The 20,953-nt window shown below is 37.3% G+C and overlaps 2 protein-coding genes across 3 annotated transcripts in view; both read left to right on the top strand.

Annotated features, from left to right (window-relative positions):
* golph3a (golgi phosphoprotein 3a) overlaps positions 1-3,622 on the top strand; it is a 10,597-nt gene extending 6,975 nt beyond the window's left edge. Inside the window, exon 4 of the mRNA XM_043239676.1 lies at positions 1,008-3,622. Coding sequence (XP_043095611.1) covers positions 1,008-1,432 — 425 coding nt within the window. The 3' untranslated portion in view covers positions 1,433-3,622. The remainder of the gene's footprint in view (positions 1-1,007) is intronic.
* A 3,730-nt stretch (positions 3,623-7,352) lies between these two features.
* pdzd2 (PDZ domain containing 2) overlaps positions 7,353-20,953 on the top strand; it is a 58,995-nt gene continuing 45,394 nt past the window's right edge. For both annotated transcript variants that reach the window (XR_006251010.1, XM_043239713.1), the window contains exons 1-2: positions 7,353-7,553; positions 17,476-18,373. Coding sequence is in view for 1 of the 2 variants with exons in the window: in XM_043239713.1 (XP_043095648.1) it covers positions 17,868-18,373 (506 nt within the window). In the remaining variant the exon portion in view is untranslated. The remainder of the gene's footprint in view (positions 7,554-17,475; positions 18,374-20,953) is intronic.

Below are 20,953 nucleotides of genomic sequence, written 5' to 3'. Positions count from 1 at the left end.
GCGCCTCTCTGCTTCAGCACGGGGGCCGAGTTGGTGGGACTCGCTCAAGGGACCGTTGCATGGCTCCTGCATTCAAAATGAACGTCAGCAACTTGTGAAAGACTGCAAGCCGCTAAAATCTTGAAGAGAAATATTAATAATGTAACATTCCTGTAGGAGCAGCTATCGACTAAAAACACTAAAAAAGGGATGACTTGAAAATTGATTGATTTTGCTTAATATTGGATATTTGTTTGTGCGTGATCATTTATTTGTTTTTACATTTAGATGACCTTTTCCATCATATAATGCCCACTTAAAATGAAGTCATTAAAAGTGTTAATAGTTGTAATGCCGGTGTTAAATGCAATTTTTAACAAGTCTTAAAATGAATACCCGTACACTGTATATTATAATTTTGTTATTCCTAAATTCACTTTCTTTTGGCATTTAATTTTTTATTCATTTAGACATAGTAATGTAGAATGCATATATTGGCAAATTACTAGTTCTCTGCCATCATTTAAATATGCAAGCTTATTGATATCAATGTAATAAGGGTACAATCCTTAATGATTCAATTTGTTTTATTATTATTCATTTTTAATTTTTTTTTCCAGCTGTTTAGCCATCACACAACAGAAATAAAGGTCTTTCAAAAACAGTGTGGCCCATTCAAGAAATGCACTCGTATCTGATTTTACCTTGTGCTGGTATTTTCTGAATAATTATGAAAAAATATTTTATTTACATTTTCTGATTTAATTGTTTGTTTGTTTTTTTCAATGTTGAGTACACCTGTACAAGATTCAACCAGGTCGATTTTTTTAATTATTTTCTTGATACACACAGAATCTTAAGTTATAGCCATAGCAATTTATCAGGAAATTTATCATCTCTAGGAAAGAAGTCCTCTATTATGCACAAATTGACTGTTTTAGTGGTCATTTTGTCTATGACGGATTAGTTTAATCAAATAAAGTGAATGTTAAGTAAGCTTTTGTGTTAAAAGTGCTCTTCTTTTGCAGGTGAGACATGGAACCCGTTGAAGCTTCACTATCAGCTGCGTAACGTCCGAGAGCGCCTGGCTAAGAACCTCGTAGAGAAGGGCGTCCTCACCACCGAGAAACAAAACTTTCTTCTGTTCGACATGACTACACACCCCCTCACCAATAATAATATTAAGCAGCGCCTTATTAAGAAGGTGCAGGAGGCCGTACTGGACAAGTGGGTGAACGACCCCCACCGAATGGACAAGCGTCTTCTGGCCCTTATATTCCTCGCCCATTCCTCTGACGTACTAGAGAACGCGTTCGCCCCGCTGCTGGATGACCAGTACGATCTGGCCATGAAGAGAGTACGACAGCTGCTGGACCTGGAGCCCGAGGGCGAGAGCATGAAGAACAACACCAATGAGCTGCTGTGGGCTGTGGTGGCCGCCTTCACCAAATGAAGCGGCTTCTGTGCGATGAAATGTAAAACGGTCAGACTGGCAAAATCCGCTTTTGAGAATTGGTTGACCTGGTGTGTCAAAACGGGAGTCTCAAGTTTTCTTTCCTTGTAGATATTCCTTCCTCGCTAATCTCTCTGCAAGATCTATGATTGGGTTTCTCGTTGTTTTTTTTTTTTTTTGATAAGGGGACCGCTTTATTTTGTCCTCGTCGAATGCAACTGGGTACCTTCCCACCGTGGACCGTTGGAACGTTTACCATTTGCATCGCCACGCGAAATGGCTTTTTTAAAATTCTTTTCTCGTCTAGACAGCTGCGTCGGGTGCCTAATAGATTTTTTGCAATTGGAGAACTAAGCAAGCCCCTTGTTATCCGTTTTGTGCGTTTAATTAAAACTGATCAATCTGCGTGTGGTACGACTCAACAGATGCTAAAGAAATAAAGTACACTGCAGTGCATCATCATTATTATTATTATTTTTTTGCCTTCATGCTAATAATGAAGCCTGAAAAGAAACCAAAAAGGATAATATCCTGGTATGATAACAGATTAGTAGTTTATGGCAAAAGGTAGTGCTAACAGTGCGTCACATTCAAACATTATTAAAACACAACTAAATGCTAAATTTAGGGATGAGTTCAGGCTGTTAGAGGACCTGTCCAGTATTTGCTGGATCTATTATACGTTTTTTTTTTTTTTATTATCATTCCCTCCGATTCCCTCGATTCTTTCCGTTCTGTCCATAACACCCCACAACTTCAATTTCTACCTCTTCACACATTTATTGTGGCGATTTCTCATGAGAGTTCTGATTTATTTAAATGTACTTTAATGTGCCTGAGATTGGTTACAGGACGTGTAGCTCTCAAGGTGCAGTAGCTCTTCGTGACGTGGCATTAATGGAGCTAGATTCAGAAATTGGTTGTAACTCATTTCCTCAGAGGCCTCATAACCTTTGTATATGCTACCAAACACTAAATTGGAGGACCACGAGAGTTTCATTCTAAGAAGTCTGCTCTCTGAAAATAAAGATACGTATGGCGTACAGCTTCACTTTCTTTAGATATTTTTCCGCTGATATATAAAAGTACTCACGGTCAAAAGGGAAGTTTTATGGCGGAGTTTTGAATGTCATACACTTTTCACTTCATGTACTCATCAAAAAACATCATAACCTTTCAAAATTTGACTTTTATATGTAAGAACAGATTCCTCCATTTTCTCAAGTCAGTATATTTTTGATAGTATGTTATTATAATTAGCTGATTGGACCTAGTATGGTAGGATGGATTGGCATTCTGTCACAATCTAGTTTAATCTGTATAGTTTATGTATTCATACTGCATACCATATGAGCAAACTCTGTATCAATCTTCATTTTGCCTGGCATGTAAAAGCTAGCTCGAGCATGTCTTAATTGTTTTTTTTTTGTTTGTTTTTTTTACACTATGAAGATGTTGAAAAAGCCTTTGTTCAATGATCATATTTCAATGTTTAGTTGTCATTTTTATTCTTTTTTTTTTATAGCAATAATTTCAAAAATCAACATGCTTTTGTTTTGCTGTTCATTTCTTTCAAAATGATGGTAAAATGCTTGCCTCACAATAGTTAATTGTATGTAGCGATGGTCTGGGAAATCCACCAATTGTTTGGAAGAGTCGACTTGAGACATGGGGAATTTTTGAAGCGTCTGAAAGTGTCTCAGAGTGAAAGAAAATTAAAATCGTGTGTAGCTTTAGAACTCACTATAAAGGGACCCCAATGTATATACTTTCTTATTACCATGAAATAAACTATGGTCTTGAAAGTGCCTCAAACATCAGCTGTTATTTATTTTGTGAAGAAGCAAGTGCTGCTTTTGATGCATCAGGTTTGTTAAATCACTTTTAATACTGTTAATATAACAAATTCAGACAAATGCCATAAATGAACACATCCGTAAATACTGTAAGTTATGTTTTTGTACTAAAACGATAATTGGTCGTTTTAGAATGTAATGTAAATTTAAATTTGTTTAATTGCACACTAAGTCTGAATCTTTTGCATGTGAAAAAATAAATACAACCACGCATTGCTTCAATCAAATTTATACACAGCCTCCAAAACTTTCATCTGTCATTAAAAAAATTGGATCGGATTTGATTGTCTGTGTTTTAAAGTAGCAAGCATTTTGATGGGAAAGGATGGCAAATCGGAAAAAAATGTAAAAACCGAGACAAACGTGAAAATTTGTGACTGTGTGCAAGGACCTTAACTTTTGCAATTAGTGAATTTATTTTTGAAAGAATCTCATATTCTCAACAAGGCTGCATTATCTGTTGAAAAATACAGTAAAAACAGTAGCATGGTGACAAAGTGACAGTAAAATTTGCAATACTTTCCCATATTTAACACAGAGTCACACGACCCTTAAGAAATCACTCTTAATACCTTGCTGGCTAAAAAGTATAATTATTTTTTTTTTTTAATAAAAATAAACTAACAGACAAAGTGATTGCAGCTCATCTTCATTTCGAATGTTGGACTTGGCCTGACCGTATTGTGCATTTCCCAAAGCACCGACATAATTTACTCCTAAATTTACTTACTAAAGTTACGCATTTGGAGTTTGTCGTTCATACCACCGAGTCATTCTAAAATCCCAGACTAGCAAACTTATACAACCACTAATGAGCATTTCAGCTATGTAAATGAATGTACGTTGGCTTCTAGATTGCTGACTATCCATTTGTATGTATAAATCATTGCTATAATTCTAGATGAAAAACCCCAGAGCCGAAACGCTCATTGAGAATAAGTTTGTGTTTACCCTGTGAGAGTAAACACAGTTTTATTCCACATTAGTGAACAGAGTTTCTCTTATGTCAGGGTTCTTGTATTTACACGCTCTTCCCTTGTAGTCATTTTTCATTCAGTCTTGTCCCATAGCAGAGAATGCTTGTTTACAAACAATATATAGTGTTGAGTCTCCGGTCTATTCTTGTGCCTGGCCTGGTGTGCTGTCTGGTTTCTGCAGACGTTTGGCCATCTGGCCAGCTGTGGTGGAAGGTTGTATTATGTCTGCCTGCGCAATAGCCTCACTGCATTAATATTTCAGCTTAGCTCATCTCTTAACACTGAAAGAAAATGCTCAGCCAAAAGGTCAGAAGCGAGCATAGCACCTTCATCCTTCAATATGGTTGAAACATGTTGCTCTGGCATTGCCGGTGATGACTCATAGTTATGTAAAATTATGTCTTTTCCTTAAAGGGAAAGTGTTTGACGTGCATGTTCCCGCCGGGAAATGTTGAGGCTTGGAAGCTTGTGATCATGTTGACTTATCCAGCGTCTTTGCTGATTTAAAACACAGTCCACCCTGTTAGTTGAGAGGATACTGTTGTACGTGGTGACTTTCTCAGAATATTAACTCTTAACTTCGCGAAAGCGTCGTCGATATGATTTATAGATTAGCAAGAACTGCTTATAATCGAGCAAGCCGCAAATGCGAGACTGGCTCCTGTTTGCATCACAGATAGGAATCTAGGCAATGTTGTGAAATATGCGCTGTGAGGATTCGATAAACGGTAATCTTATTTGCTGCAGCCTACCAACACTGGAAATATTTATAATTTGTTTATCTGTTTTGGCAAAGCTCATATGGAGACCTTACAGTTTTGGGTTCAGCTCCTCGATTTCAAAATAAATATCAATGCTACTTTCATAACTACCAACAGATCAGAATATACTTTTGTAGTCCCCTTTATAGAAATTTGATCTCAAAAAACATTAATTAAAAAGCACTGAACATAAATATTTACAATCATTCATGCAATCAATCGGTCAAGTAGAATGGGAAACCTTGTGTGCAGTTTGCCGTGACAAAAGAAAAAGTTTAGGAGACTGAAAACCAAACCATGCACTTATAATCAGATTGACAGACTAATTATTCATGTTCCACCATGATGATAAAAAGCACACGCGCACACACGTGTTTGTCTTTGTGAAAAGTAGGGACATTCCACAGGTGTAATGGTTTTTATACTGTACAAACTGTATGTGCTTTTGCCCTACACCAACCCTACATTTAAACCTACCCCTTACAAGAAACTTGCTGCTATTTCAAATTTTCAGTACACTCCATTCTGTGTGTTTTTAAGTGTTTTGAAAACGTCATGAAAAGTCACCCTCTCCTTGTAATACCTACGTCATTCTCGTGTCCTTGTGCAAATTTATGTCCTCATTTGTCACAAAAATGTGGGCGCACACACACACACACACACACACACACACACAAAAGTATGATGGAATAGTTTAATAAGCTTATAATTCTGGAATGGTTCAGTCTGTGCTGATACATTAATCCAATTGAATATTTTTGGCATGACCTGAACACTGCTGCACGCCAACACTTTCTAATTTGGCAAAGATGGAGTGAATTTTTTTTTTTTTTTTTTTTTAAGAATTGAAATGTGGAAAGTTCATGCAGACATAACCAATCCGAAAGTAAAACATAATGCAGAAACAAAATCGGGAGGAGAGGGGTGGATACTCTTTTTAAGGCGCTGCAGGCGATGTCAGTTTTCTTTTGTATTAATGTCCATTTCTATAATTTTCCTTTCTGATTACTGCTTCTTCCAAAAATACTAAAATGTCTCTGGTTGACCTGGCATGACCAGTGGTCAATCTGTGGGTGTCCAGCAGTCTGAAAGTGCAACGTTGTCTTCATACTTAATTTCACTTCTCTTGAAATAATAAATGACCTAAAGGCACATAAGCGCCTCCCAAATCAAAACCACCTGGGCCCAAGAATGCCTGTGTACCTCATTGTTTCTATGGATTCCTGCAGTTGAAGAGTACAATACCTCATCTGCAGAACAGCCTTCTGAATATTACATAAAAAAAATCCATGGTTTGCAAAACACTGATTTTAGAAATCTCCATCTCGGTTGTTCAATGAGGGCGAATAATAGTGACTAAATGTGAATAAAAGTATTATATGCTGATATAAGACATAACTGTAATCAAGTGAAATGCAATCATAACATTTCTAATCAGCATTTAAATCATAAACAGAGATGTTCGCATACAATTGTGTTTGAGGGCAAACGAAAATATCACAGCAGTTTTTGTTCTGAGACATTTTTCATGTTCCTGTTTGATACAAACAGTCATGAAATTTCCTGCCAGCCCTGAAAAAGAATTCACTTCATGCATTTTCTGTGAGGAGCATACAGTTCCTCACAAAAGAGCTGCTGCTTTTAACAAGGTATTTTGTTGATTTAAGCTTCAAGGCATGTGAGTCTGTTTGTTAGGATACTGAAAGAGACTAAAGGCAGGGCAAGTCTGGTCCGAAAAGCAGTTGAGAGTCTTAAATCTCGATTTTTATGATCTGATTTGCCATGCCCAGACAAAACTCAGATGGGGATTCCCAGGTGTTGTGATTCATACTTTTAGTAATTGTAGAATATAGTGACAGAAATGTACTTACATTCAAATTTATGACTTATATATAAGTTTATATAAGTTCTAGAATCAAATGATTGATTGTAAAACTCTCTGTGGCAAATAACCGCTGTTAAGATAAAATCAAAATATAACAGCTTGACATCACAACAGAATACAGTAAAATACAGGCCTATTTCAAAACTGTTCAAAAGTCATTACCAAAAGTATTAAACAATGGGCTCTCGGTTTAAATATAAAAATATACTTCCATTCTAAATCGTTTTAAAGCTTAATACTGCCAAATATGGCTCCGAAGGATCAATTTACCAGGAGGCATTTAACAAGTGCTCTGTGTTTATAGACAGATCCAGCAGCAGCTAATTAAACAGCAGCAGCAGCAGCAGCGCTGGTGTGGTGTTGCTCCGCCCATTAACTGCGTCATTCCTCGCGGCGAATCGCGTGCATGTGTTAAAACTGAGCTTTACTGTTGCTGCTGCATCCTTTGTGAAAGAGTTGTCAAAGTTGACCAAAAGGGAGGCGATTTTTCACAATAACACTCTGACGAAAAAAGTTCAGCTGTTCGGGGTCTCTCCCAGATCACTACACGCGCTTCTGAAGGACTTCACTGATTTGGATTAAATTTTCTCCCGGTGTTGGAAACGCGGTCCGCTGACACGGTTTAATGCAGTTGTACGGACGGTGAGTTTTAGTTTATATGGTTTATAGCTTAACTGAATCTCCCTTGACTAAATTCCTATCGCGTTTTTTGCCTGTGACCGGCTGTGCCAAGACATTCATGGACAAATGTTGTCTAACGGACATCTACAGTGTGCTGATCTATACATAATGGGTTATTATTACTACTAAACGAAAGCGTTACTCTATATATCTATTATTATAAGGAGGAGAAATAACTATTTTTGCTGTATTAAATAATTTACCTTACATTTGTGAAACTGCCTAACTTAACTTTTAAAAAGAGTCTTAGTTTTCATCATTTGTGCACTTGGTGTTTTAGCTCATTTGTGCAATCAGTATTTAATTATGTATTGATTTATTCATGTATTAAAAAATAAAACGTAACATTAAATATGGTAAAAAATGTGTCAATTTACATTATACCACTCCTGTAATATTTATATTATTAGGAAAAAAAAACTTTTTCTGCATGGAGTGGATCAACCCTATGGGTGCCGCCTTGTTGACATCACATGACTAGTCATATCATGCAACTGACTGATATTACTAGTACTAGTAATAATAATAATACATTTTATTTAACAGTAAAGCATATAGAAAGGTGCCATTGAAGAGATTAGTCTTATTGTCCTCAATTCCAAAACCTGCAGCCTTTGCACATTTTAGGTTCAAATAGTGATTAGAAAAATAGGAAAAAATTAAATAAATTATTGCACAGTTTTGGCGGCAACATACAGACAGTGATGTAGCTGTCTGTGCTGTGAACACACAGTTCTCATCCTTTCACCTGAACTTTGAGTGTGCATTACTTGTGTTTTAATGCATCTCTATACAACCTTATGTGCATTAGGCTACTGTTTGGCTGACAGTTATGTGCTTCGTTTGAAGCGTTCACTTGTCTAAGTCTCCTCCCTTTGTTAGTGTCTATTTCTGCTGAGGTGGGAGAATTACACTGTTTTCAGTCATGGCAGTCAGCGTTTAGACCTCACATTACCATTGTGCCATTGTTCCTATACCTCTGGGAAAAGCAAAAACTTCCAGTGATCTAATGTACACAACGACCTTGTTTGTTATTGTGTACGTTAAAGTCAGATGTAAAGGTGAGAAACAAGAAGTAAGCTGATCCAGACGATTAAAAATCCCCAAAAATCCATATTGATTCCTATTTTTACGTCATATTGTCAAATTCCCAGCTATGTCCTAATCCACTGTAAGAGTCATGTGAAAAGTGGAAAATGTCCACGCCAGAAGCTTTAAATATTAGTGCTAGTCTTCATTATGACATAGTAAATCAGGCGACATTTATTCAACATCTTTTACTATTTGCATAGTTTCAAATTCATGACAGTAATTATTTTGTGCCCTGTGTACATGCTAAAAATAGTTAAACTCCACAGTGCATTAGTCTGCTGCTGACCTGCTTGGTTTCTCTGTATATTTACTTCATGGTAGCTATATATTCTAAAAAGACTAATTTATTTTCTTGTTAATTCATATATTAAATGTCTTAGCGCGCACAAACCACTTAGCAGCAGCCTAGTGCACTGAAGCAGAGTGGTCGTCCTGGAAAAAGTGAACAGCAGTGTGTATAGTCTAAAAAAAAAAAAAGACTGTAATGGTGCGTCTCAGAGAGAATTGGGAGACTGGGAGCAGGGGAGTGTCGGTGGGTTGTGGTACAGTTGTTGTTTTTGGGTTAAGCTGGACAGCATCTGGCACACCGCCCAACAGCAATGCATGGCACATCCAGTGGGGAGACCACAGGACTGAACCAGCCCGCCCCTTCTAGATCAAATTCTCTTCTGGAGGATTACATCTGTACATCTTATGCTGCACCGTTAAACAAAGAGTAAGGAAGGACAGCCTTCTCATAGAAAAGTATGCAGTTTTTGGATGCAATATTTACTATATATATATATATATATATGTATATATATATATATATATAGTGTATATGTGTATGATTGACATTAAGTGGTTTACATAAATTTGCGTGCCTGCGTGGTTATCTGTTTCACGAAGGATGGTCAAAGTTCAGAGATAAATGGAGACACATTTGAATGGATCTGTGCTTGCATGTAAATTTTTTTTTTTTTTTTTTTAATGGATGGGCAAGAAACTATAGCAGACTATCTAGTTTGGACTTCTACTAATCCATACTTTTCACCCTTGTGCAAGTGCACGTTCTGTTTTTGACTATTTCTGTCAGTCTGACAGCAGAACTGTTTCTCGTTCCAAGTCCTGATTAGCCTAGTTGATTTACGTTTAATTGATTAGTTCCCGTCATCAACCAAACCTGGTAGTCTCACTTTTAGCAAACCTCATGCACACAACTGCAGCTGGAAGCTAGTTGTTTTCTTTGGCTTGTCTCAAATCCACGATCTTGCTTGAGTCTAATGTAATTTCGAATGTAGTTGCAGGCTGTGCAAATGAGCGGCTGTACGGATGTCAGACAGAGCAGCCTACTAGCAAGTAAAAGTGTACAATTGAATTTTGTGTGCATGTCTTTGCCCTTGTTATTCAAGGTTTATTGTCAAGTCCAACATAATAACCAGGCAAAATCCTAGAACGACATAAAATGGTTAGCCATTTTTGCCAGACAGTGTCAGATAGATTAAAACCTGGCCAGATCTGAAAGGTTTATGTCACATCTTGTGCACCCTCTAATATCTTTGTCTTTTTTTTATTACTCTTACTTTTTTCTAGCCTAGACTTCATTCAGCTCTTGACTTGTGAAAATACCTTAACAGACCTAACAGAGCTTGTTTGGGAGTATAGCATTCAAATGCATTGATGTGTTGTGGTTAACTTATTTACACTGTAAGGTCTTGGCATTTCAGCTATCATGTTGTGTGTTCCATATGTTTTTTTTTTTTTGTTCTCAGATCCCAGATCACTACCGGTCCAAACAAGTTCGCATAAAGATCTGAAAGTGATTGTGAGTCAGTTTGATTCGTTCAGACAGTTTACTCATGCACTGAATCATTTGTAGTGGTTTACCTCCAATCCATTGTTAACAGTATAATTCACATCTACTTGTGTCATTAAAAAGCTGTTTAATTGGGTCTTTTACCCCAGTATGACAGGCTAGAAATGCCCCTGGTTTCAATTAGGTGAATTGTCTTTTCTTTTTGTTTTGGATGCTTGAATGTTTCGTTCTAAATGCAAAGCTTAAACCAAACACTACCAATATCCAGTCATTTTTGGAACTGATCAAAGAGTAAAAACCACATAAAAAAACCCAGATGTATTAGCAATAAAGGGGCCAAAAATAATCAGATTTAGAGCTTCCAATAAAAATCCTTCCATTCATTACTGCCCTATTTCAGTCCGTATTGGCATCATTGTAAATCACATTGAAAACAGCCATTCTTTTGTGGACGGCCATCACTATATTGGTCTTTATGGCAAGTATGGGTACTTGATGAATTGTACCCTGTCTAGGGTTTCATTTACATATTAGAGCCCCCTGTAAGTGCATTTCATTGTCCTCAATGAGAACGGAGAGTGCATGAATGAATCTGAATGAGGGGGTCTCACTCCTACATTGGCTCACCTCTGACATCCGCGTAAATTGCACTGCCACTGTGCCCACCCCCCACGGCCTTCTCTCACATTTGGCTGGGAAGTGCCCCCTCCTGTTTCAGCTCTTTCTCTTCTTTTGTACTGTAAGTGTTTCACAACATTTAGATACTTTAAGTGGCAAGTTTGTTTGTGTTAAAGCTTAAAGTCAAGTCTTTGAATGCCAAAATCTGTTCAACTTTGCTGGGCATTGTTTGGAGTCATTCCCTAGAGGTGACCTCAATAAAAACTGACAACCATATGCTCAGAATACAAATATGGCTCTGCTATACTGTGTTGGCTCCGTTAACCGAAACTAGTATGTTGGAGAGCAGATAAACGTTTCTGTGTGTTTTGGTTAAAAAAAAAAGCATTTCAGTAGGATATTATGATCTTTTCTGTAGGTTGCTGTAAGTGTACCTTTTTGAATGACTGACTGAGACACATTTTGAAAACACCTGTCAAGTCTTTTTTGGAAAAATCCAAAGATGTTTGTGTTAGTGAGACTGAATTTCTATTTTGGGCTGTAAACCACAAAGTGCTTGTTGACTAGTGAGATGTGAAGAAAATTTCTTACAGCTTTTTGTAGCTGAGAGTCAGTTCTCCATGTGTTCGCTGACAGGACTGAATGAGCTGGCAGGTGTGTGGAAGTTTCCAGACTGTACGACTCCGGATACTGCTACCTCATGTTAAAGTATGAGTAAAACCAATGAACACAGACAGTATAGCCCAGCACAGCACATGGTGCTTGATGCATAACATTATTCTGATGCAGCTGTATTCATTTTATTTCAGCAGCCATTAAAAAGGCAAATAGTGGACTACAGTGGGTTAGTGTTTATTCTTATAACTCCTTATTGTTTTAATCGATTGTCCTGTTTATGTTCATTATGGACTTTAATCAAAAAACAATTAAATGTCATTCTTGATATTAAAAGCAGTCACTATGTCATAAATCAACAGAATGAATAGAACGAATATTTTAATATATTTTAAAATGTAATTTATTCATTAGACGCCAAAGCTGCATTTTCAGCAGGCTTTACTTTAGTGCCACGTGATCCTTCTAATATGTTGATTTCGTGCTTTTAAAAAGAAAAAAGAAAATCTGTGAATATAAATTTTAAAAGAACGGTATTTAATTGAAACAGAACCTAACATTATTTAATTTTTGTAACATTAAATGTCCTTACTGTCTCTTTTGTAAATGTTGAATAAAAGAAATAAACAAATTCAAATAAAAATCATATTATTATTATTTTTATCTTTTTACATTAGTATGTGAATCTACATGTGACCCTGATCAACAAAGTTCCAAGGGTTTCCATCAATACATTGTATGGGTCAAAATGATCAGTTTTTCTTGTATGCCAAAAATCATTGATGAAGATAAAGATCATATTTAGTCAATTTCCTTTTGTAAATATATCAAAACAACATTTTAATATGGACAATTTTAAACATTTTGGATTTAACATTCCCCTCTTTAAGATTGCAGATTTTCAGATTTTTGTATCCTATCCTAACAAGCCTAACAATGGAAAGCTTATTTATTTTGTGGTACAAGGGTAATGAATATAATCTATAGGTTGACTGAAACCGACAGCTATAGGTTAGACCACACTGGCAGATACTTATTAATCAACCAAGAGTTTTTTTTAAATGGATATTAGCATCCATTTCTTTTCTCAGGCAAACAGTATGATTGTAGCCACAAGGCTTTAGGATGAGTTAGAATGGGGGTTCAGTAATCTGTCGCCATATGGCCTGGAGGAAGGAGGGAGGTGTTGGGCCGTTGGTAAAGGAAACAAAGGTTAGTAAACAAATACTTCCCACACTCATCAGACTGTGGCATTAGACCTGCTCAAATAATATGTTTGCTCTGTCGTTGTTTTGGATTTTTTTTTTTGTTAAACATAAATCAAATGTACTTTTAAACTTTAAACTGGATTCCTGGCTGACTTCACAAAAGACCTTAGAGAAAGGTTGCACGAATGTGGTGAATCTACTGTTTACCTTGTGACAAACCCAAGTCCAGAATTTTAATAGTACCTAATTTAATAGACCGATAAAACGGATGTTGTGTCTGCAAACAAGGATGAGCTTTTATGTCATTCTCTCATCTGTTGTTCTGGAGCAGTGTCATAATCTTGTCAGCATTGGTTAAATCATCATCATCTGGACTCAATTCTATGTTGGGGCACCTTGGCTAATATTTTGTGCCACGGTATTTATTTAGACTTAATCAGTTGTGTTTGGTTTACTGGTTAAATCGACAGGCGGTAGTCTGTCTGGAGTACCACAAATGCTTTCTATTGCAGATTTTAACGAGAATAAATAAATGAGGTGATATTTGCTGTAGCTGTCACATTCAATTTGCAAATGCTATAGAATAAACTTAAAGCCTAGTCATTTAGTAATAATCAGGGCTTGACGTTATTTGAGCTGTGGCGGGTAACAGTCACTCCCACGAGCCACTCTGGTGGGTTACATTTTATATACAGTAATAGAACTCGAGATTAATTTTTTTGAAGGGGCAAGTAAAAGAAGAGAATTTTAACTTGCCAGACCGGACAACTAATCTGATTAAAACATCTAACTGCACTGAAATTTAGATGAAACAGGTTCTGGTTTTATTACATTCGGTGCGAGTAAATGGCGATTAATAGGCTCATGCAGCTTGTCTATGTGAGAGAATCTCGTGGATAAATGGAAACAAATGAATGCAACTGCACATAGAAATAAAATGAAAATGTATGATCATTTGATGCAATGCACTTATTGTGTACATGTTTTTACATTTATATTTTAAAGATACCTATATGTAATTACATCTGTAAATAATTTCGATGATTACATTTATAATTACATTGTTGACCCATCCCTTAAATTTACCCATATCACCAAATTGGTCCCTAACATTACCTATATCCCACCTCAATAGCAGCAAAAGTATTTTGCAATACAGTATGACCACAATAAGTACATTGTACTTATTAAACTGCAGTTTACTGCTGGAGAAAACGAATAATGAAATGTTTGATTTTTCAAAGTTTTAAATAAAACAAAATTAAAATGATATGCTTCATTTAGTGTTTTGCTGGCAATTAATATTATTTTACTTTACTTTTTTCCAACTGGGTTACTCCTGCTGCCCTCCCCCTATGTTTTGCTCAGTTGTGGGTAACCCCTCCACCCACAGTCCAGGATTAGAGCTTCACAACCTGAGAGGATTGCTCTCTATGTTGTTCTTCTGCTTTACATTATTAACAAACAGCACTGGCTAGATTTGTTCTACACTCAAACTGCTTCCCTTTCGATGTCTTCTCAAATGAGGATTTTTAAAACGAGTTTAAATGTAGTTGCTGACCCAGTTTCTTGTAGACACTTTAAAGCTACAATTTGTTGCTCTATTAAGCAGTCTTTGTTGGCGATCTGACAGTAGCTTGTGTGAACTGGGGTACAACCACACAACCACACCGCGTCTTGTACTTCCAGCGCCTCATTAATTTTTAGCATTACAAATAGCTCAGTCCCATGAATAGATGTATGTTATTGAGCAAGATCTATTTATTTGGGCAACTTAAATATTTTTGTCGATAGTGATACCCAGTACTTATAAGTCATAAAGAATCACATTTGTCAGATCAAAGAAGAGGTGAAGTCCACCCCATAATCGATGGCTGTAGATTATAAAGCACTGTCATGGGCCTGAGGGCAGAACCTCATGCTGAAGTGAACCCGTTTACTGCTGCTTTAAGCAGGACCTCTGTGATTAGTGGCAGTACGGCGTTTCTTTAGAAAACTCAAGTTAATTCATGTTTCCACAATTGGCATCCGACTTTATTATTTGTCAGTCAGTGTTCTCCGACCGCAGCGTTCGTTTAAGATGTTCCTCCTTTTTTCAGCAATCACTTCACGTCCTGAGCTTGACTTGTATGTCAAGTGTGCGTACGCGAATTAAACGAAGGAAACTTTCAGGATTAATACATCCACGTCCATGATAAACAGTTCTATTAAATGACGAGAGAGCTCAGTAATGTGATCCTAATGGATAAAACAAAGAGGACTTGAAAGACCACCCTCACAGAGTGACAAATTCTGTTGGACTCTGGAGTTGGAATGTTTCTCTTTGAAATGTTCTCTCATTTCTTTCTTTTTTAGTATGAATGTATTTACAGAGCTCTAAAATCAGGCGGTTTATCTTCCATTATGTCATTGTTTGGCTACGCTGGAGAAGTGTTTTGCTCTAGTATAATCGAAACAAAATTACTTTTAATTAATCTAAGAGACCCAAGCGAAGACTTTAATGGTCATTATTGGCCATATAAGACATTTTTAATCTTTTTATTATTCTCTTTAAAACCTATGCCCGAGAGGATGTAGGGCCTGATTTTGATAATGCTAAATCTTGATTGTTTTAATATGAAAGTGTGTTTTATTCTAACCACGTGAAACTCATGGTTTTACAACAATAATAATCCAGTATTGATAGCATTCTTTCTTAGTTTTTACTAGTGACACATGGTTTCCTTGTCACACTATCAAATGCAGGGCTTTTATTATTGTGTCTCCGCCTTGGATAAAGCCAAGTACATAATGTCCATGTAATGAATATCAAAGAAAAAGTGTCCTGTTTAGTCTTTAATATGGGTCAATTTAATGGAAAACATAACAGCTTTCTTTCTTTATGGTGATGCTGTTGATGGGCATGTTTGTTATTGATAGAAGCTCTTCTCAGTGTCAATGGCTTAAGAATGTTTGCAGACACTTTACTGTCACTGGACGGGGGGGAAGTAGCTCCTGATGATTTACCTTTCTTTTTAAACAAATGTTTCCCCCAAAAAGGAAATTTCCGCAACCTCAAAATGTGGGGTCATCAACGATGCAAATTAGCACCAGAATCAGCGTATTAGAATGATGTCTGATGAATAATGTGACACTGAAGACTGGAGCAAACATCTTTATTTAATGAGTGTGAGGAACAAAAACATCAATAATCATGAATGACATGATGGCAGAAATATAAACACTTGAACTGGCCGTTCAGCGACTCAACCAAAGAGAAAATGGGAGGTCATTGTGTGTGTAAGTGGCACAAGGGAGGGGTGAGACTAATCCTATTACATGTGGGTCTTTTCAGAGGGTAAGTCTAGGGTCTGCAGACCTTCTGTGTCACTGTGACAGCACACCACGGAGAGGGGCATAGCCTCGATGCGCTTAAATGGTATAAGGAATATATCTCATCAAATGTAAAAAGGTAGGAGAAAGATGCTGATCTTTTTTTTTTTTTTTTTTATTATTCATTTTTAAGGAATCTAGTATACTGTAAGAAACCGTTGTAGTCTAGGACATCTTTTAACGGACAAATAATTGTGTCACATTCTTGTGGAAAGACAAAGCTTTACTGTAAGCATGTTTTCATTTGCAATATTGTAATTTTGCTTTCGTTACTCATATTTTCACTGGCACGATTGCATATTGTACATCTGGTTGTTGATAGAAATGTTTTAGAATTGCCATTTATAAATTACATATGACTTATTGAGGTTAAACTCTTGAAAGGGGTGGGTGACTTCTGTCTTCTGGTATTGGCTGTCATTTTACTCTTCTAGTCTGATCCGTAAGACTTCAGCTGACAGTTGGTTATATTGTTTATATAGTAGCGCTAAGTGATCTTTTTATCACAGTTTAATCTTTTTTTTCCCTTCATAATGGACATTAATGCAAAGTTGAAATATATACACGTAAATGCTCCATTATCTCGTTGAAAGATTTTAATCTCATATGGGAGCCCTGCTAGATTGCATGATGCTCACAGAGGCCAAAATCATGTTATTTTGAGCAAAACCCCAGAGTAGCAATTTGCTTGTGGTCTTTGTCTACAGCATGTACTTAAATATGCCAGAAATATGGTCTGCAAGTCCAAGAGTTCGAGCTACACCATCACAACATCTGGCTGGCAGCTTCAACGTTTATTGTCAGGTTACATTCCACGAGTTTAAGGTGAATAAGGACTGAAAGGAAGTTTGCTTTTCCTTTCTGTGTGCTCACCGTGCATTAAATAATCTCAACCTCATTGATTCTGCCTCAACTGAATGTCTGTATAAACAGCCAAACGACACATCTGTAAAAGGCCCATAAGGCTATTATTGGAACCTTTTCCAGTTCATGAATTATGTCAGTCAAATAAAACGGCTGGTATATAGGAAGCTTTCTTTGTTGTCATACTTAGCGCCAATTTCAGTTCCTGTCCATACTGTGGTTGAGTAGCCAATGAGCCATGACTGCAGCGCTTTAACATGAGTTCATGCCTGCTGACTTGCTTTGTAATGGCATTTCTATTTATTTTCTTTCTGATTAGGTGGACGTCTGTGGCGCCTGTGAGTCAGGATAGATCTCGACTCCCAGTGATCCACTATTTTCCACTTTAATGGTATTGGAAATCAGATTTGGCACACACCAAGACGACCCGCTAATGGCACACGTTCTCTTGTTACCCCTCAAAGCATAAACGTGCCCTACTTCCTCAATCTCTGCGCTTTCCTTTTGTTTCTGCGGATGACATCATGGAGCTCTGTGGTCTAAGTGTATTATCGATGGACGGCAGCGCTCTAGATCTGAAGTCTGTGAGGTCACCGTGTCATTTCCAAAGGAATGTGAAGCCATTTTAATGCGTCTGATTGCAGCCACCACTGGAGAGCCTTGACTCAACATGCAGGGGCGGCCCAGGCAGGCCCAGCAGCAGCAGCTAGGATGCCTATCACCCAAGAAAATGCCCTGAGCCATCTACCTCTGCTGGAGAACTGGCTCTGGGCACAAGAAAAGGACAGAGATGAGGGCAGTGAGCCTCAGGTGAGCACAGGCGGGGTTTGCAAGGCCGCCATCCGCAAGCTTGTGGAATATATTCAGCTAAACTTTGCTGAAGTTGAGAGTCCTCTGTACAGTAGCAGCCAATTCAGAGAGGAAATCGATGCTGAGGTGAAGGCGGTCTACTTGAACAAGTCTGAGGAAGATGGACCGGAGTTTGGGCTCAGCTTTGGAAATATTCCCATTTTTGGAGACCCCGAGGGAAAGAAGAAAGGGGTCAGGAGGAGGCGCAGGAAGGGCGATAAAGGCCCTGTCTTGGACGTCGGGTGCATTTGGGTGACTGAGGTGAAAAAGAACAGCCCAGCGGCCCGTTGTGGAGATATCAAACTGCGAGATGAGCTTCTGTCACTGAACGGACAGTTGATGGTTGGGGTAGATGTCACCGGAGCCAGGTAAGACGTTTGGATTTGTTTACCATATAATGACGTGACCTATGTCATATTCCCGATTTTAAAGAGACAGTTAACCCAAAAATGTAAATTCTGTTATTAATCACTCATCTTCATGTTGTTCCATGTAAGACCTTCATTCATCTTCACAAATTAAGATATTTTTGATAAAATCTGAGAGCTCTCTGACTCTTCTTAGACAATAACGCAACTGACACGTTCAAAGCCCAGTAAGGTATTAGGGACGTTGTTAAAATAGTCTATGTGGTATCAGTGAATCAACCATAATTGTATGAAGCTACAAGAATAGTTTTTTTCTTCCATGTCGGAAAATTTTCTTTGTGCACAGAAAGTGTTCTTATGGCTTCATAGCATTAGGCTTGAAACACTGATGTCACATGCACTATTCTAATGCTAGGACCCAGCCTTGAACGTGTCAGATGTGTTGTGGTCTGCATAGGGTCAGAAAACTCTCAGATTTCATCAGATATATTTTAATTTTTGTTCTGAAGATGAACAAAGGACTTGATTGGAACAATATTAAGTTGAGTAGTTAATGACAGAACCAATTATACCTATATATAAACAATTAGTTTGGTTGATTAAACTAATAAAAATATCTGTTTTCTACATTCATACACTCTTTCAACATGTGATGTGAGTGTGCTTGGACATAATAATTGAATACTCAAGGTTGTTTATGACATATCCACTATATTATATATATGAACATTTTCTATCAATTTGTAAACACAAACAGGAAATGAGCCTGCTACACTTCCATTGTAAAGGTATTGATAAACGTGTCTACAAAAGGCATAATTGTTGGTGGTAACTGAAATTTACTACAGATGAGATGTCTGTTCTGAATTTGTGTGAAAGACATGGTGATGGGAACAGCATTGTACATTGCCATACCGAGATCACATCTGTCAAAGGGATCTGTCAAACTGTTCACAAATTAGACTTCAGGTCATACTTCAAGAAAATATTGTAGGTCAAAGGGTTTTGCTGAAAAAATAAATGTTTGGGAGCATGGTTTTAGCCATCAAAATGTTCAAAATTGTCTGGCACACTCAGTAACGATATCACTGTTTTGCAAACAGAGGAAGAAACATCAGACATTTTTATTTTTTTTTTGCTCTAAGAAGTTTAAAAAAAGTAAGTGAAATTAATAAACATTCTTGAAAATCAGTTGGGGTAAATGTATAGTATATAAAACCCTTTTTGTTCAAACACATTTCATCTGACTAGGTGGCGGTGTCTTGTTTAAGTGTCAGGGTGATTCTCCTGTGTGTTAGTGTTCCCGTGTCCAAGTACAGCGTGTCAGCATGTGTCCCGCGGTTGACTGTTTTCTGCCCCAGAGCATGGCACTTGGATCGGGGCCAGCGGGTCTTTCCTTGTTTGTTTCCTCATGTTGACAGCTCTGACAGACGGCTGCATGTGTCAGTGGTGTGGACAGTCTCGTGTCTGTCCGTGTTTGGCCTCCATCTGGACCGGCTGACACACTCAGCTTTCACTGAGACCGCCAAATGTCTGCGTCTAACCAAAACAAAGGATGGACCTGCACTCTGAAATTCAGCATACTGCAGTGCCATGCCTTTTTTTTGTTTTTTTTTGCTTTTTCCTTTCTTGGCAAACAGAACCTTGGAAAAATGTGTGACACTACCAGTACTTCTGTGTCCAGTATCGCCAGTAAGTTTAAAAAACATGTTGGAATGTTTTTGGACCATTTTTCTTTATTTTAAAATACTCTCTGGCTCTGTAAAAGTAACTATTTTAGCTGCTGCTTGTATTTTCCAGACTTCTAATTCAGTTTGCAAGCCTTTTTGATTCTGAATGAGAGTGTAATAACATTACAGCTAAATTATGTTTTCTGTACAAGATTGAATCTTGTACGGCTTTGGTTTTCCTGTAAATCAGCCACTGGCACCATTGACCAGACAGATATAAATGTGCATGCAAACAACTGTATGGTGCAATGCAGATTTTATATTACTTTAAACACAAACAGGAAATGAGCCTGCTAGAGGTAATTGTAAGAGATAATTCAACCAAAAATTAGATTTAAGCATCATTTACACACCCTGATGTTATTCCAAAGCTATAAGAATTTCTTTCTTTTGTCGAACATAAAAGGAGATATTTTGATGGATGGTGGTAATCAAACTGTTTTGGTGACCCTTGACTTCCATTGAGGCTATTTCTGTAAATATTGTGTATTCACAGAAGAAAGTAAGTCACATAGCTATGGAGCAACGTATGGTGAGTAAATGAAAGAATTAAAAAATTGGGGTGAACTGTCCCTTTAAAGCTCTATGACCAGATTTTAGGGATTTGAGAAAAAAAAAATGGTGTAAATATTTTTAACGGGTTAAACTAATATATATTTATTAATTTGGCGACTACTTGCCTAATAAAGCATCAAGTGCGATATATTATTCAGATTTCTAGAGTAGAAGTCACATATCCTATACAGTCCTATATTTAAGCAGGATGACTGCTTCCTTTGAATGTTCCGTGAATGTTGTGGTCAGTAAGAGTCAAATCTGTCGCTGTAAGTTAAGCTCTATAATTAGGAGT

Source organism: Puntigrus tetrazona, chromosome 5, assembly GCF_018831695.1.
Source record: "Puntigrus tetrazona isolate hp1 chromosome 5, ASM1883169v1, whole genome shotgun sequence".
Classification (NCBI taxonomy): Eukaryota; Metazoa; Chordata; class Actinopteri; order Cypriniformes; family Cyprinidae; genus Puntigrus; species Puntigrus tetrazona.
This window is presented reverse-complemented; position numbering and strand designations above follow the sequence as displayed.